Source organism: Alnus glutinosa, chromosome 11 (assembly GCF_958979055.1).
Source record: "Alnus glutinosa chromosome 11, dhAlnGlut1.1, whole genome shotgun sequence".
NCBI lineage: Eukaryota > Viridiplantae > Streptophyta > Magnoliopsida > Fagales > Betulaceae > Alnus > Alnus glutinosa.
This window is the reverse complement of record NC_084896.1, coordinates 21,590,774-21,608,082: the sequence shown is the minus strand read 5'-3', so window position 1 is coordinate 21,608,082 and position 17,309 is coordinate 21,590,774. Positions and strand designations below refer to the sequence as shown.

Here is a 17,309-nt window from a genome sequence, read left to right as displayed (position 1 = left end):
GTCCTCCTCTTATCCATCGTATCATTCTTGAGGAGAAAATCCTCTCCCTTTGATTAATAATACTTCCTATTTTCATTATAAAAAAAAAAAAAAAAACATTTGGACTCATCCAAGATTTGGTTAAGATTGACACGTCAGCATTATAAAATAATTGTGAAATAAAAATGTGATTTATAGCCTTACTCATATTAATTATGTGATCTTTCATTACACATTCTTTTCTTTTAATTAATCTGTTAATAGTATGATCACATTGCTAACAAATTCATATTTTTACTTTATTTCTAATTTTAACCCTAATCTAAAAAATTTGTAAAAGAGAGGGTTAAGCCTAATCGAAAGGTGGCAGGAGTATCAAACAAAGAGAAAAGAAGAATAAATTCGACTCCCCATTTAACAAAGCACGTCTTGAGCGTGAGTGTGACTTTGACTCTTTGACAGTCAAACTTCGTCTCCAAGTTTTCTCTCTCTGTTTTGTAGTAGTTTCTGATTGGCGCACCTTTCCCTCCTCTCCCTTTAAAGGCCGTTTATCTAATTTCCTTTCCCCAAACCCGTCACACACGAAACCACACTCCAAGCCCAGAAGCTGAAGGGTCTCTCTCTCTCTCTCTCTGGAAGGCATTGCCTCTGTATAGGTATACTCTAATATGCCCAATTTACTCTCTTGTTTAGTTGGTATGCCTGTTGATTGAGAACCCATCAAGTTTTTCTTGCTCAATTTCGGCCTACTGGTGTTCCACTTGCTTCTACATTGCTTAGTTTTAGACCCATTGGCTAAAAGTAGCTAAATTTATGTTTATTCCCCCCAAAATCATTTTTTCCCTGGTATTTCTTGTAAGATCATCATGCAAGTTATTTGGAGACTTGTTGCCCTCTGTTGAATTTTGCTGAGTAAATATCGAGGGGCAGATATAAGAGTAAATAAATTCTCGGTTTTTCTCTTTCTGTTGAAATTTCTGCTATTTTAATATTTATGAAAATTGTGACTTTATTGCTTCATTTCTTGGCGAATACTTTTCTGTTAATTATTTTTTGTGTTCTACCTTGCTTGGTTTCGGACCCATTGGCTTAAAGTAGCTTACTTTATGCTTTCCCCCCCTCAAAACCAATTTTTTCCTTGGTATTTCTTGTAAGATCATCATGCAAGTTATTTGGAGACTTGTTGCCCTCTGTTGAATTTTCTGAGTAAATCGAGGGGCAGTATTAAGAGTAAATAAACTCTGGGTTTTTCTCTTTCTGTTAAAATTTCTGCTATTTTAATATTTATGAAAATTGTGACTCTATTGCTTCATTTCTTGGCGAATATTCTCTGTTATTTGTTATTTGTGTTCTTTCTTTTCCTCCTTTTTGTCTAGTCATCATGTAAGAGGTTAGCTTTGGCTGTTGCAAGTTCAACTGTAGCTCTATCAGTTTTTTTTTCTTTTGTATCTGTATATGTGATAGGGTTCTTTTGTCAATTTGTTTGGGAACTTGGGACTTGGGGTTTTGTCAATATTCCTTGAGAGGTTTTGAACTTATCCATATTATGCTGTTTCCTTGATCCAATTAATTTTTTTTTTCCCTGGATATAGGTTCAAAATTCAGTGACCAGAGCTAGTTGTACAATATTAGTTTGAGCTGTTTTAAGGATTTGATTAGCACATCTTCATTATATATCTAAATTCAGCATTTTTGAAATGTAGTTCTGGATTTTGGTTGCTTTAAGAGTGGGAATAACGTAGGACAAGGATTTAACTACCATCTCTTCATGACATACTTTTCATGTAGTTGCGGAACAATGTTTGTGTCTTGTCTCAATTGCTACTTCTTCTATTCTATGTTGAAATTGGGAGTTTTAGAATATTGGATTTTGTGTTCGCATTTTACTTTTATTTTGTTTATAAGGGTAAAATAGGTTTGGGAGGTTTATGCATTTACAGGAAGAAAGTTAAATTTGAGTTGACTTTGTTTTGATATTGATTAAAAAAAGAAATTATTCCATGTTAATTACCATAAATAATTAGTATACATAACATGTATTTTATATTTTTAACTTTTATTTGATACTTTATTGTACAAATTAAATAGATGCTCAAATTATATATAAGTCACCCCTTTCTTTATTGAGATTTATCCAAGCATCTTTCAAATCATAATGTATGTGTGCATAATATAAATTAGCAATTTGCTAATTTGTCTTGCAAATAATTTTTATATTCAAACCCAGATGATACACATGGAAACTGGAGGATCCCCTGCTGTTGCAATGAAGAACACAACCCTTGCACCTAAATCTATTATTATCCAAAAGTTTGGCAACAAGGCCAACTTTGAGGTAGAGGAAGTACAACCTGCTGAAAATGGATGCCCGGGATTGGCCATCTCACAGAAAGGGCCCTGCCTTTACCGCTGCATCTTGCAACTACCAGGGATTGCTGTTATGTCAGAAACCTTTAAGAAAAAGAAGGATGCTGAGCAATCTGCTGCTGAGATGGCTATAGAGAAGGTTTTGTCCATCTCTCTTTCCATCATTTTTTTTTTGATAAGTAATAATTCATAAAAAAGCGCTAAGGGGCGCAACCCAAGTGCACAGGAAGTATACAAAAGAGCCCATAGTCAGAGGAAATAAATGAACATGAAAGTAAAAAATCAGCAAACGACATACGACCCGGGCTATGCGCAGACACCCACAAATATAACATCTGAAGCACATTTCTACAAATAGCCCCAACTGTAACCTCCACATCCTCAAAGAACCTAGAATTTCTCTCACACCACAAACCCCACATAACACATAAAGGAACCTGTTTCCAAATACGGATAGTGGAACCACGACCCAGCAAGGTGCCTCAACCACTCAATAATTCCAAAACACTACTAGGCATAACCCACTCCACCCCAAACAAACTATAAAAGTAACTCCAAACAACCCGCGCCACTTCACAATGAAGAAGGATATGATCAACGGTTTCCCCATGCTTCTTACACATAACACACCACTCTACCACCACCATACCGCGCCTACGTAAATTATCATAAGTTAAGATCTTTCCTAGAGCTGCTGTCCAAACAAAAAACGCCACCCGCTTTGGAGCTTGAACACGCCAAATTCCCTTCCAAGGGAAATAATTCGCCTCATGACCAACTAAAGTTTTATAAAAAGTCTTCACTTGAAAATTCCTCTTCTTAGAAGGATTCCACACCACCCTATCAACCTTTCCGTGCTGAATCCGTATAGAGTACAATTGTTCATAAAAGGACATCACCATCTCCACCTCCCAATCCTGAGCATAGCGCATAAAGGGAACATTCCAATGAGCCACATCTCCTACCACAGACAAATTATCCACCACCCAAGCATCCGGAAAACGAGCAATAGAGTACAAATCTGGATAGCAAAGCTTGAGCGGCCTATTCCCACACCATAAATCATGCCAAAAGCGAATATGAGACCCTTCACCCACCTCAAAACGGAAGTACTTGGTTAAATTATCCCATCCCCTTCGGATAAACTTCCAAACACTTACACCGTAAGACCCCGCCGCCGGTAAAGAACTCCACCCTCCCCTCACACTCCCATATTTCACTTCAATCACCAATCTCCACAAAGCATCTCGTTCCTGCGAAAACCTCCATAACCACTTCCCCAACAATGCTTGATTAAACTTAATAATATTACGAACTCCCAATCCACCTACCTTGATTGGAGAACAAACCCGATTCCAATTGACTAAATGAAATTTAGTCTCATCCCCCAAACCACTCCAAAGAAACTCCCTTTGAAGCCGCTCCAATTTCTTAGCTACACTTACAGGAATGGGAAACAAAGATAAAAAATAAGTAGGAATGCTGGACAGTGTACTATGAATTAACGTCACCCTGCCACCCTTGGAAAGATAGATCTTCTTCCAACTAGCCAGCCTTCTCTGTACCTTCTCAATAACCCCATTCCAGATAGAAAGAGATTTAAACGACGCCCCCACTGGCAGACCCAAATAAGTCATCGGCAAAGACTCAATTCTACAACCCAGAATATGAGCCAAAGACTCTACATCATCCACCTCACCAATTGGGACCAATTCGGATTTGCCAAGATTAATCTTCAACCCCGACACCGCTTCGAAGCATAAGAAGGTACACCTCAAATTTCAAACATGTTCAGCCTGTGCCCCACAGAAAATTAATGTATCATCAGCAAACAACAAATGATTCACCACTAAAGCTTCATTATCCCTGATGCCCACTGAGAAACCAGACAACAAACCTTGGAGCATAGCCTCATTCAACATCCTACTTAGCGCTTCCATAACCACCACAAACAGCAAAGGAGAAAGAGGATCACCTTGCCTAATCCCCCTTGAGCTCTGAAAAAAACCTGTCGGCGCACCATTAACCAAAATAGAAAATTTTACAGAAGAAACACATAATTTAATCCATTTCCTCCACCTCTCCCCAAACCCACACCTCTGAAGCATGTAGAGTAAAAAATCCCAGTTCACGTGATCATAAGCTTTCTCCAAATCCAACTTGCATAATAACCCCGCCTCCCCCGACCGCAATTGGCTATCCAGGCATTCATTGGCAATAAGAACTGAGTCCAGGATTTGCCGACCACCAATGAATGCATTATGAGAGCTTGAAATTAAATTCCCCAACACCGATTTGAGCCTGTTAGCAAGGACCTTAGAAATCATTTTGTAGACCCCTCCCACCAAACTAATAGGCCTAAAATCCTTAATCTCCTCCGCATCTACCTTCTTAGGGATAAGGGAGATGAAAGTTGCATTCAAACTCCTCTCGAACTGGCAGCTATTATGAAACTCAGTGAAAACCTCCATAATATCTTTTTTGAGAACAACCCAACATTTCTGAAAGAAAGCCATAGAGAAACCATCTGGGCCCGGAGCCTTATCCCCATTCATCTCCCGTACCACCTCCCATACCTCCTGCTCCTCAAATACACGTTCCAACCAGAGGCACTCATCCGCATCAATAGAAGAGAAAGAAATCCCGTCCACCCTAGGCCTCCACGAACACTGCTCGGTGTACAAAGTATCATAATAATTGACAATGTGCTCCTTAATCTCCACCGGATCCGTAGACATAGCCCCATTAATCCTTAGAGCTCCCACATGATTGTACCTCCGATGCAAATTTGCCACCCTATGAAAAAATTTAGTGTTATTATCCCCTTCCTTCAGCCACAAAGCCCGAGATTTTTGCCTCCAATTAACCTCCTCAAACAGGAGTGTTTTTTCCATTTCCATGATCATGTTAGACTTTCGTACCTGCTCCTCCAAAAGCCCCCGAGACTCCTCTAAACCCTCCAACTCTTTAATACCTTCCAATAACTCCTTCTTCTTCTTCCCCACATCACCAAAAACCTCTTCATTCCACTTCTTCAAATCTAGCTTTAAAGCTTTCAACTTTTTCGCCAACACATAACTTGGCAAGCCTTAGAAATCATAAGACTCCCACCACTGTTGCACTTGTTCCACAAAACCATCTAACTTGAGCCACATGTTTTCAAATTTAAAATGTCTTTTTTCTTCTCTGTGTGTTCCACAATCCAACAGCAAAGGAAAGTGGTCCGATAAAAGTCTAGGTAATCGTCGTTGATACACATCAGGGTAATGTTCTTCCCACTCCAGAGAAAGCAAAAACCTATCAATTTTAGACCATCCCCGATTATTGGACCAAGTAAATTGCCCTCCATGCATAGGAACATCAACCAAGCTCTGCTCATGAATAAACTCCGAGAAGTCTTCCATAGCTGTAGTAAAACCCCCTTCTCCCGATCGCTCACTCGGAAACCGCACCACATTGAAGTCTCCCCCAAAACACCACGGCCTATCCCACCAACTCATCAGACCAGCCATCTCATCCCACAACACCCTCCTCTCCCCATCATCATTAGGCCCATACACCCCACCAAACGCCCACGAAAAATTATCCTCAGTGTTACGAAAAGAAAGAGCTAAGGTATACCGTCCTACATATTCCTCCACCTTCTCCACGACCCTCCTATCCCACATAATCACAATTCCACCTAACGCCCCACTAGCCCCCATATAACACCAATCCACATGTTGGCATCCCCACAAACTGCGAACCACCGCTCTATTGATGACTTTCATTTTTGTCTCCATCAAACACACCAAATCAACCTTCCACTCTCTAATGAGCCCTTTAATACGCAATCTTTTATCCAGCTCATTCAACCCCCTTACATTCCAAGAGAGTATTTTAGGCTTCATTAACACACGTCACGCCCCTTCCCTTTCCTCTCCTTCTATTAGACTGCTCCCCTTTCTTATCATAGTTAATAGAACAATCCAGCCGCTTAATCTCCCTTTGGCCTTTCACCCCTGAGACTGTGGTGACCATGGCCCATGAATCAGCCAAAGATTGGGTCCTCATGGCTTCAATTTCTTCAAACAATGTCAATAACTTATCTTCAACTTGGTCACATGAGACTCCTACTAATTTGTAATAGCCCTTCACCCTCTCCAACACCCATCTAGGAGACACATTCACATTGGAATCCTTGTCCATCTCCATTGCCAAAGGTGTAACCGAAATCGGGCCAAAACCTTCCACATCTTCGCCTCCTCCTCCTTTCACAATTTCAGAATTGAAACCGGACTGAATAACATCAGATGGCATCTCATTTAAGCCCTCCGGCTCTCTAGAATTACATGCATGAGCAGATTCCTCCCCCCCAACCCATCCAACTCCCTTCCTTCCTCCCGACTCAAGTTCAAGCCTCTGACTAGGCTCAAGCTGGAACACTGGGTCTGGACCGCTATCCTTTTCCCCCTCAGGTTCTTCGATTACAACTCCATTGATCCCCAACTCTCCTATATTTTTTTCCACAACCACGCGGCTCATATCTTCCCCTATACCTTGGTTGAGAAGACCCGAAACTCCATTTTCTGCCACCAGTCCAGCCGACTTAACCCCCTCACAGCCAGGTTCCTCCATCTCGGTCTCCTCCATAAAATCTTCCTCTTTCATCTCCGTTGCCCACTCAGATCCTGTTACAGTGCGTGATTCCTGCCCATTCGGAGAACTCAAACCTGCCACTTGCTCTTCAACTATCCCGACCTTCCCATCTGCCAGAACCTCCTTCTCTACCTGCGCCTCCCTGTCCGGCTGAAAAACTGGCGCCAGTGGTTGCCGGGACACGTGCTCTGTTTCAGAGCACATTTCCGGCAAGCCCCTGGAGCACGACCCAGCCACGAGTACCCTAGGAGCACACCTATCCTTCTCATCACCCGGTGAAAGACCGGTCTTTTCTGTCCGCACCCCCCTGTCCGTCTGAGGAACCGGCGCCATCGGAGGCCGAGACACTTGCTGCCACTGAGTAGTCATCTTACGTGGCGAACGTCTAGAATAAACACACTTGAGCTCTCCATCAGGTTTATCTGAGGGAATAGGGCCCTTGAATTTAAAATGCTCACCATGGGCTTTATTCCCCTGCCCTCCGTCTTCAAGCCCACCTGAACCCATTTTTTCATTCCCGTAGCCCAACTCCAAAAAGCCCAACCACCTCTCGGCTTCTTCCTTAAACTTCCTAAGGAAAATCTTCAAATCCTCCAGATTCGTCGCTTCTTCCAGATTCTGCTTCAAACCGTTTCCCAAAATAGAACCAGCTGGCAAATTTGAAAAATTAACTCCCCTTCCTTCTGCGTGATCGTCGTCTGCAAGTAAAGCTTCTTCCTTTTTTGGCTCCATCCGAAAGACCTTACTGCCCTTGTCTCCAGCTGGAACCCCTCCTCCTTCCGACTTCTGTCCTCCTAACGCCGCCGCATAGGACTGACCTTCCCGACGTAGACCAAGTGCAGTCGGTGCTGCTTTCTGTGCGATCACGGGATTCCTTTCAACAACTCTCCTGCTGGCCTGTTGCTTTGCATGGTAGTTTGACAATTTTTGTAGTTGTACCCAGACATCCAGCCACCCCTTCCCATCACTGCCTTCCGGGATAACCACGTAACTTCGCCGTCCTCCTCCACCATACTCTGACAATTCAATGAATTGGCCATGTTTGTTTTTTCTGCGCAATACCACATATACCGTGCTGCCCATCCGGAACGTTCTCCACTTATCGTTATCCTCTTCTCCCTTGGATAATCGTTCCACTGCTTGCATGAGCCAAACCAGACTAGACCAGCCTAAAATGACCGCCCGGAACAAGTGTCGACTCCTCTCTGCCAGTCTAACACCACCACTAACCTCAGACCGGAATTCAAAGGGCTTCGAATCAACATAGCAATAGCCAAGATAGCCCATACCGTTCCCGAGAAACTACCCGTCAAAACTCACTCCAGAATGCTTCAGAATTCTGATTCTACTCCACCACAGAGACCCTCACGCGCCACCCCCACACTCACGCGCTTATAGTTCTATTTTTTCAATTATCTATCTCTTTATTTGTCAAAGTTTCTTTCTTCTTTTTCAAATTCGGAGGGCCCTTCACCGGCAAGCTTTTAAGCCTTGATGTAATTCTACTATCAATGGGAGCTTACTTTTCTCACCTTATACTATTCTAGCTGGTGCAATTAAAAGCACGATGAGACAAGGATTTGCTTCAATTTTCTATCAAAGCCTATGTTTCTCAGGGGAAAACAAGGGAAAAGCCTCTTTAAGGTGCCAAAATAAGCAAAAACCTTAAGAGTTTTCTTTGGAGTTAACAATGCAAAGTACACTTTTTTTTTTTGTTGATAAATTCATTTTATTGATAAGCAAAGACGGGTTTAACCCTAGTACACACAATGTATACAAAGAAAGTCCCCCTTACATACTAAAAGAAGAACAAAAATCCACAAATTCAAAGAAGTTAGAAAATTGAGAGATATTTTAAGCCCCAGTCCAACTACGAAGCAGTATACTTGTTCATGTGTTAACTTGAATTAATTAGTCATAGAGGTTTAAGATGTCTTTTTGGTAGGAAAAGCGTTGGGTAATAACAATTTGTTTCTTTTTTTTTTTTTTTGGTTAATTCCTTCTTCTGCAGCTAGGCATCCAAATTTCAACGAATAGGCCCACTCTGCAGGAAGCATGGGATAAATTAGTTGATCGTGTCACGGATTTATTTTCAAATGAGGTTAGTAGTTTGAATTGACATGAACTATGAAAAGCTTTATTTTCTACCATATATGGATATGTACCCTTCATTGATGCTTGGAGTTTATATAATTCAGAGCATCCAACTTTCTTTCTATTGGAATCAATTTCATATACTTACCTGGAATAGTTTCACAGTTCTGAAGCTAGTGTGCCAAAAAAGAATGCAATTTGAAACCCAAAACCCAGGTACTAAAACATTAGATTGAAGTAAGGCTCCATTGAATTCTTTTTTTTTGTTGGCAATTTGAACCTCTGACTACTGTGTTTTGCTTTTGTCTGATTCTTACATGCCTGAGATTCCTTATTGCATTAATTAGAGAATGGGGCATTTACGTTATTTCTAAATGGAGCCTTACTTCAATCTAATCTTTTAGTATATGTAAGTACACCAACTTGTTAATTCTATGCACCACCCGAAAGCCACCCAGCAAAGTTTATTTACATAATATACTTAACTAACTCCTGTGCTTGGTTTTTTGACATGAAACTATCTTGTGAATCCTTAGGTTTGTTACTTCAGCAACTGATGCAAAAGTAGTTGTCCATGCATATTTTTAGATCGTCTGCTAGCATTTATCTTCATATTTTCTTCCATTGAGCTCCGGAACTTTCTATTGCAAAAGAATAGTTGACAACTAAGTAACTAGTACAACACATTCTTATGCTAACCGTTTTTAAATCTGATAAGCACATTCTTTTAAGAGTAAAAATCAAAGCATCAGAACTTGTTTCAGTGTTTATTTTTTTTGGCGCTTATTTTTTGAATTTGAATTATATATATATATATATATATTAGCCCAATTATTTATTCAATCTGTAGCTTTCTGCTATTTTTATCTTATACATACATGCATGCGAATGTATATAAGTATTTGCAATATTTGAGTGTGTGTTTATGCATGTAAATATAATTTTCTGTAGCTTTATGCTTTTTTTTATTTTGCCATTGGTAAAATCATTTATCTTGATCTTGTGAGGTGTCACTTATGCAGAGAGAGGGTGATTTCTACAGTGTCATTTTGTTTTCTAAACCTTGATTTATGTTATAATAAAAACACGTGCTGCTTTGAATTTGATGGAAACCAAAAACTTTCATTTGATGTTACACTCATTCTATGTGTCTTGGGCATATTTATTTGACTCTGATGTTTTCTGTATTGCTTTTGTGTCGTTGATAAAGTTCCTCTCATCTCTTCATCCCCTAAGTGGTCACTTTAGAGCAGTTCTGCAGAGAGAAGGTGATCTTTGTGGTTTGATTCCTGTTCCTGTCATGGCTATCTGTGATTCAAAGCTTAGCAATCTCTGTAAATCCATTAATCCAAAGGTGGAGTCAAATCCATTCTTGGTTGTACCCTTGATTATGACGGCCGCTGCAAGATCATCTGGCGTTGTTGCTTCTTCTGAAGGGCAGCTTTGGATTCGGAGGCAAAATCCATACCCTCCTGAGATTATGGAGTCATCAGTTAGCCAAATATCTGGCTCCCCACGGAGCACTTTTATTGAAGTCATACGTATTCCATGTTCGTTGGAGAAGACTGTTGAACCTGTGACTCTAGATGTTTCTTCAACTGGCTACTACATGGATGTTATTGCCAGAAAACTTGGTTTAATAGATGCTTCTAGTGTTCTAGTCTCCAGGTAGGTGGAAGATATGTAATGGCAGAGCCTAGGTGGATGGAAGTTTTTATTTTACGAAGTGGCTTCCATGTCTGAGTCTTTGTTGGTACTGATTTGTACTTGTTTTTAGCAGGGCTGTTGGTAAAGCTTCTTCTGAGACGAGAGTGTACTTCGCTGCCCACCAGTCATATTTTTTGGATACGTCATCAGATCCTCTTAATGTAAAGGAAGCGCTTCATTTTGAAGGATCCTTAAATGCAATGGCAAGTTATTTGGGTGGTCAAGATATATATGGTGATGCAATTTTGGCATCAATTGGATATAAGTGGAATTCCAAAGACCTTTTCTATGAAGACGTATCCTTGCAATTATATTACAGGTCTCTTCTGACTTCATGTATTTTATTGAGTCATTTATTTTACCATTTTCATCCTTATAGTCTTCTCTATAATGGTACTTGATCTTTTGTTTGATAATTGATGCTACTGAATCATAAAGAATATGCACTTCTTCAGTTTTCTTGCGCTATTGCATAGCACTCAGTTTAAGTTGTACAAATCATCTTTCAAAGGTACTTTGTTGGTGCATGGGCTGAAGAAAATTTTCAAATTGATTCCTTTGTCACTCCCCCATACCATGTCAATATACTTTTGCGTCCAATGCTACCTTGTGTCATATCTTACCTCCTTATAATTAATTAGCTCTTCTTTTTTGGAGTTACCATTTTGTTAATCTTTCATTTGGGTTGGGTAGGGTCTAGTATTTAGCATTATGATGATTCTATTAATCATTTAATTGCTCCACTTTTGGTTATTTTATTTTATTTTTTATTTTTTCCTTTTTTTTGGGCCATCTTGTCAGAGAGAATATGGTGGTATGTAAGTTTTACATATGCAATTGCTGTTTTGGGGCTGAATTGTCATGTAATCATGCACCATTGCTTAAATTAGTTACATTTAGATTGCTTACAGGATGCTCATTAGTAAGATACCAAGTGGACTTTACAAGTTGTCTAGAGAGGCGGTACTAACAGCAGAGTTGCCTTCGGCATTTACTACAAGAGCAAACTGGAGGGGTTCTTTCCCTAGAGAGATCCTGTGTATGTTTTGTCGTCAGCATAGGCTATCTGAGCCTGTCTTCTCTATTGTAAGTACTCCTTTGAAAGGACTGTCTGAGTCACCAAAGTCGCACACGAAGTTGCAAGGTAAAGATTCAACTGAAGAGGAGATAGAACATGCAACTGGAGGTGCTATTGCTACTGGTGCTAGCGAATCAGCTGAATCAGCTGTTGCCTATCAATGTGAAGTAAAAATCGTTTCCAAGTGTCAGGATTGGATTATAGAGTGTTTCCCTAAAAATTCTTTTAAGAAGCAAAACGATTCCATCCAGAATACTTCTTTGAAAGTTCTTTCGTGGTTAAATGTATATTTCAGGGACATAGATATGCCTTTAGAGAAGCTAAACAGCACTGCCAATATCCTCAACATTCGGATTTGTCATGAAAACTTTTTTAAGGAGTTTGCGTCGTGTCGATCAATTCATAATGTTTACCACAGTGAGACTCAAGGCGTGAAATTTCTAGAACCAAATAGTATGAGTATGCTAAATACAATGCCAGGACAAGGGGTTTTCTCTTTAAACATTGAAGGTCCAGATTCTGGTGTCTGCCCATCCAATGGGTCCTTGTTATTCATTAGTTATTCTGTATCTCTGGTGACAGAAGATGAACATATGAAAGAAATTCTGGAAAGTAGTGATGAATTTGAATTTGAGATAGGGGTTGGAGCAGTGATTCCTCATCTTGAAGCAGTTGTGACACGGCTATCCGTTGGTCAGTCTGCTTGTTTCAAAACAGATTTGGCCCCTAAAGAGTTTATTTTAGCTGCTGCAGTTGATTCTGCAAGGAATTTTTCATTGTTATCTTCAGGTGAGTTACCATCCCCTTTCATAGAAATGTTATGAAGATGATTTCATGGAGCAGCCTGTAACTACGTGAATTTGATTGTCATCATTATGAAATTGATGAATTTTCCTCCTAATCTAGATCTTATCTTGATATGCTATCTCAGTTTCCTCTAGTTTTAAAGATGGTTAATTACATTCAAGGCATGTGATTGTTTGGTTGACATAGTTAAACATGTGCATAAGTTCAAAAAGAAATCATTTGACTGAGTGGTGTATAGCATGGTTAAATCTTAGAAAGTTGCACAATAAGAACTCTCTCTCATTACTCCTTGTTATTGGAGAATATGTTGAGTACTTACCTTTTTACTATAAAGAGTCAGTAATAACAATCTTTGTTATTGTTAGAAACAAGATTCATAATTAAAAATGGTGGAAACAACTTTTTTTCCCTCCAGAAAATGTTTTGCCTTGAATGGGTAATTAAATGTCAAGAAATATAACAAATTTTGTATTATGTTGCAACTTGTGACCGAACCTATTGACATGTATAATTTCAATTGGTTACCAATCTGTAATAGGGTCCTATTTGTTCTTCTTCTTACATTTCTTTAGCTGAAAAGTATCGATTCTGAGATTCAGCTGACTGATTGCAGTATTCTTTGTTTTCTAATTTGCAGAATCCTGCTGTTTGGAGTATTCTATAACTTTGTTGCGAGTTACAGAACCTCTAGAGGACAGAATGGAGCAGGCTCTTTTTAGCCCTCCGCTTTCGAAGCAACGTGTGGAATATGCAGTGCAACACATCAGAGAATCTCATGCTACTACTTTGGTATACAACCATTTTCCACTTCTATTTTTCAGTGTTGATATTTTAAATTGAGTTGATCTCTGTTTTCTTTTCAGGTTGACTTTGGATGTGGTTCTGGAAGTTTATTGGATGCTTTATTGAATCATTCGACTTCTCTAGAAAAAATTGTTGGTATTGATATTTCAACAAAGAGTCTAAGCCGTGCTGCAAAGGTCTGAACCATTTACAGCTTCCGAGTTTTTCAAATGGAGAATTTCTGTGTTATATCCTAAAAATTTTATTTATGTTTACCTTGGTTAGATAGTTGGTTTATTACCTTAAGGACTACATAATGGGAGGTTTTTTGCTAAAAACTTCGAATATATTCAAGCTTACTGGTTCCAATTTTTGATAGGTTTGACTCGTCATTAGGAGCCTTGTGAAGATGTGGTCCTTGTTGTATGTCATGTTTAATGTATTTATTCACTTGTGGGAAGTAAAATAATATATATTAGGCATTCTGGAATGTGTACAGATCAGCAGTTTTTGATTTCTCTTACCAGAATGATTTCCTTCATGTCACACAAAACTCTTCTCCTCATGTTTAGGAATTCTTTTTTATGTTTGTGGGAGTGAAATCTTGTCATCCCAGAGAATGTTTATTATTGTTATTATTATTTATTTTTTATGAATATCATCCCAGTGAATGTATATGCTGTAGAGTCAAATATTGGCTCTAAAATAACCAGTTTAAAGGTTGCTTTTTAACTTTTAAACATTTCCTGCACGTATTTTGTGTAGTAGATACATGAAGGTAGAATTTGTTTTCATCCCTTTTTAATAGTGTGTGGATAATTATTTCTGTATTTTCTTTCTACTATGATGTTTCCTTCCTTTACAGTTAGCCACTTGCTTTATCTAAGTATCTTGATTATTGGTAATACTGCAGATACTTCATTCAAAACTAAGCAAGAATACCGACATCAAATCTGCAATTCTTTATGATGGTTCCATAACAAAATTTGATTCCCGATTATGTGAATTTGATATTGGTACTTGCTTAGAGGTACTCTATCACCCTTCTCAATTCACTTGATTGTTACCTAAAATGCACAGCTTCCTGTGTTTTTTTTTAAAAAAAAAAAAAAAAATCTTCTCCAGCTTTAGTTTTGAATTTTGTTGATTTTATCGTCTTTTTCATTTTTTATTTCCTCATGTGAATTTATGACTGACTTGAGCTTAACAATTAAAATTTAGTATTGATGTTCTGTAGTTTTACATTGTACAACCGTAGCACTAAAATTCTACATCTTCCATTCTCATGTTTGCATGTGGGTGTATTTTCCATACAGATGGCATATTGCTGTAATGCAAATTACTTTTGACTTCAGCAACTTTAATATTGGGAGAAAGACACGAAAACTTATAATTTCAAAATGGATGTGGCAGTAGTAGAAAAGTTGGGAGTAAGACATGAGTGTAGATGGTTAAAGGTGTTGAGAGCTGCTTCTGGTGTTCTGAAGATAAACCCTATTTGGTGTTGATGAAAAAGGACAAAAGCCCTCTAGCTGGGCTATATGACCATATGGTTATATATGCCACATTTGAAGTGTAGCATGGATCGATGAACACTAGAAACTGGCTTATACCAGTGAGCATGGTGTATGAGAGAAAGAACAGTAAGGACCATATACATCATTGCATGAAGACATTTACGGTTGCACCATGAGAGATAGAATATTTAAGACTACCTTGGGCACTTATAGAAGTTTCACATTCTTGGCAGCTTGGACAATAAGAGGAGACACATGGTAGATTGTAATTTATAGAATATTTCTAGCAATTATAAAATCCTTGTCTTGACCATTGTTAATATGAATCAAACTAAACTAAATCACACTTTATTGGATTTTATTTTAGCATTAATTTGATAGATTCTTTAAGAACACATTTAGTGTACATTTTCTTTAAGGAGCTTCAATGGAAAATGTACGTATTCATCCTATCCTATTTTACATTCAAGTTTGATTCAAAAATAATAATTTTAAGCATTATTGATTTGATGATATATGGATTCATCTGGCTAGGGTCTTTTGTGTGTCAAATGGTATTATTATTATTATTATTATTACTCTTTCTGAGAAGTTTCAAAGGCATAGAATTATGCTTCATTAAATGCTTTTGACCTACATGACACTCATGATATTAATTTCCAATATGTATAAAGTTACATCTAGGATTTGGTTGCTACTTTGCCCTGATTGCATTATATTTCGACCATGCTTGCAGTTCCGTATACCATTGTTTCCAATATTCAGTGTACCTTGTTTATCAGTTGGAGTTTTGCAAACAAATTGTGCCTTTCCTTGCCATTCTTGCTTTAGAAATGCCATATCTATAATCATAACTGTACAGTTATATGTTCTATAATTTACTGCTTTCATCTAAATTGACAAACCAATTCCTTATGAGGGCCTGATTGACAACTGAGTTTCTAGAAATATTACAGGTTATCGAGCATATGGAGGAAGATCAGGCATACCTGTTTGGGGACGTGGCATTGAGTTCATTTCTTCCGAAGATTCTTATTGTTTCGACCCCAAACTACGAATACAATGTGATACTCCAAAAGGCTAATCTACCAAGCCAAGAAGATGACCCAGATGATAAAACCCAGTCACAATCTTGTAAATTTCGCAACCATGACCACAAATTTGAGTGGACTAGAGAGCAATTCAAGTGCTGGGCAACCGAATTAGCTGCAAAGCACAATTACAGTGTCGAGTTCAGTGGGGTTGGTGGATCTGCTGACTTGGAACCAGGGTTTGCTTCACAGATTGCTGTCTTCAGAAGAATGTCCCTGCCTCAGGGAGAAGATCATCCAAAAGATGTTGATTCAGCAGATCATTGCAATGTTATATGGGAGTGGAATAGGTTAACATCTTCTAGTTGACAAATTAACATCTTCTGGTTGGTCCTTTTAGAGTGCGTCAACTGACGTTTTACTTTTGATTTTGTTAGAGCTTTAGCCTAGGTAGAACAGTATCTGATTTTAAGCATGGAAAAATTACTGGATCTGATAGATAATACATGTGTAGCATGCATGCATATGTAGTTACAAAGTCATGCAATTTGTCATCCTTGTTTAATTTCTTGCCTTTTCTCTTCCTTCAATTGCTTATATAGACTTATTTGGACTTTTTTTTTTTTTTTTTTGGAGAATACACAACCTGCAAACCAGTAGATGCTTGTTATAGCTTCATTTACTCATTGAATGTTGGGGCTCCCTTTTTTTTTTTTTTTTTTTTTTTTTTTTTTTTTTTTTTCCTTTGTAAATTCCAAACTATAGAAGCATCTTTACTATTCAATTCAATATCTCAAACTTTGGTAAGTTTCATATGATTTATTTAAAATTTCTTTCAGTTTATTTCTAAGCTTAGGCACCAGGCAGATAGATTGGAAATGGCATTCTTGGTTTTGAATGATTGTCGGGCTGTGTGGATCATTTGCTTTTCAGGATCTGAAAATATTCTCAAGAATTTCCTATGTTTCATTGTTTGTTTGACAGTTGATTTGTGTGAATGGTAATATAGGGTTGGTTCTAAGTTATTGTTCAAGATAGATAGATGCTGTTGCCTCAAAGGGACGAAAATGATTTCATTTTCCTTAAAATGTCCTTAACTGGTTGTTACTTTTAGGGTAAACAAAACAATAAAAAAATTCCTATTTGCGTTTTTCCAAAAAGATAAAAGCAAAAGTAGAACAAAAAATGGTAATCCCATAATTGTGATATACAAAAGATAGTTATTATATATTATCCACCACTTTTTTATTTTTGAACTTGTACACAAGAAAAAGAAAGAGAACAAAACAGAAAGAAAAAATTTCAAAT

General features: G+C 38.3%; 1 protein-coding gene across 2 annotated transcripts; it reads left to right on the top strand.

The window, feature by feature from the left end:
- Nucleotides 1–413: 413 nt before the first annotated feature.
- On the top strand, nt 414–16,566 carry LOC133882157 (small RNA 2'-O-methyltransferase). 2 transcript variants are annotated; one of them, XM_062321266.1, is made up of 10 exons: nt 414–635; nt 2,207–2,485; nt 8,996–9,085; nt 10,289–10,746; nt 10,859–11,104; nt 11,697–12,652; nt 13,308–13,459; nt 13,534–13,650; nt 14,367–14,483; nt 15,927–16,566. In XM_062321266.1, exons 2-10 carry the CDS (start codon nt 2,207–2,209, stop codon nt 16,368–16,370), a joined length of 2,859 nt encoding a protein of 952 aa, XP_062177250.1. In that variant the 5' UTR covers nt 414–635; the 3' UTR covers nt 16,371–16,566. The 2 variants fall into 2 exon arrangements, with proteins under 2 accessions (XP_062177250.1, XP_062177251.1); XM_062321267.1 differs by lacking the exon at nt 14,367–14,483.
- The last annotated feature ends 743 nt before the right edge of the window (nt 16,567–17,309 follow it).

Coding starts and splice junctions, on each gene's coding strand:
- LOC133882157 (XM_062321266.1), top strand. CDS start 2,207: ATGATACACATGGAAACTGGAGGATCCCCTGCTGTTGCAATGAAGAAC. Junction 2,486..8,995: donor CTGAGATGGCTATAGAGAAG/GTTTTGTCCATC, acceptor CTTCTTCTGCAG/CTAGGCATCCAAATTTCAAC. Junction 14,484..15,926: donor ATATTGGTACTTGCTTAGAG/GTACTCTATCAC, acceptor GAAATATTACAG/GTTATCGAGCATATGGAGGA.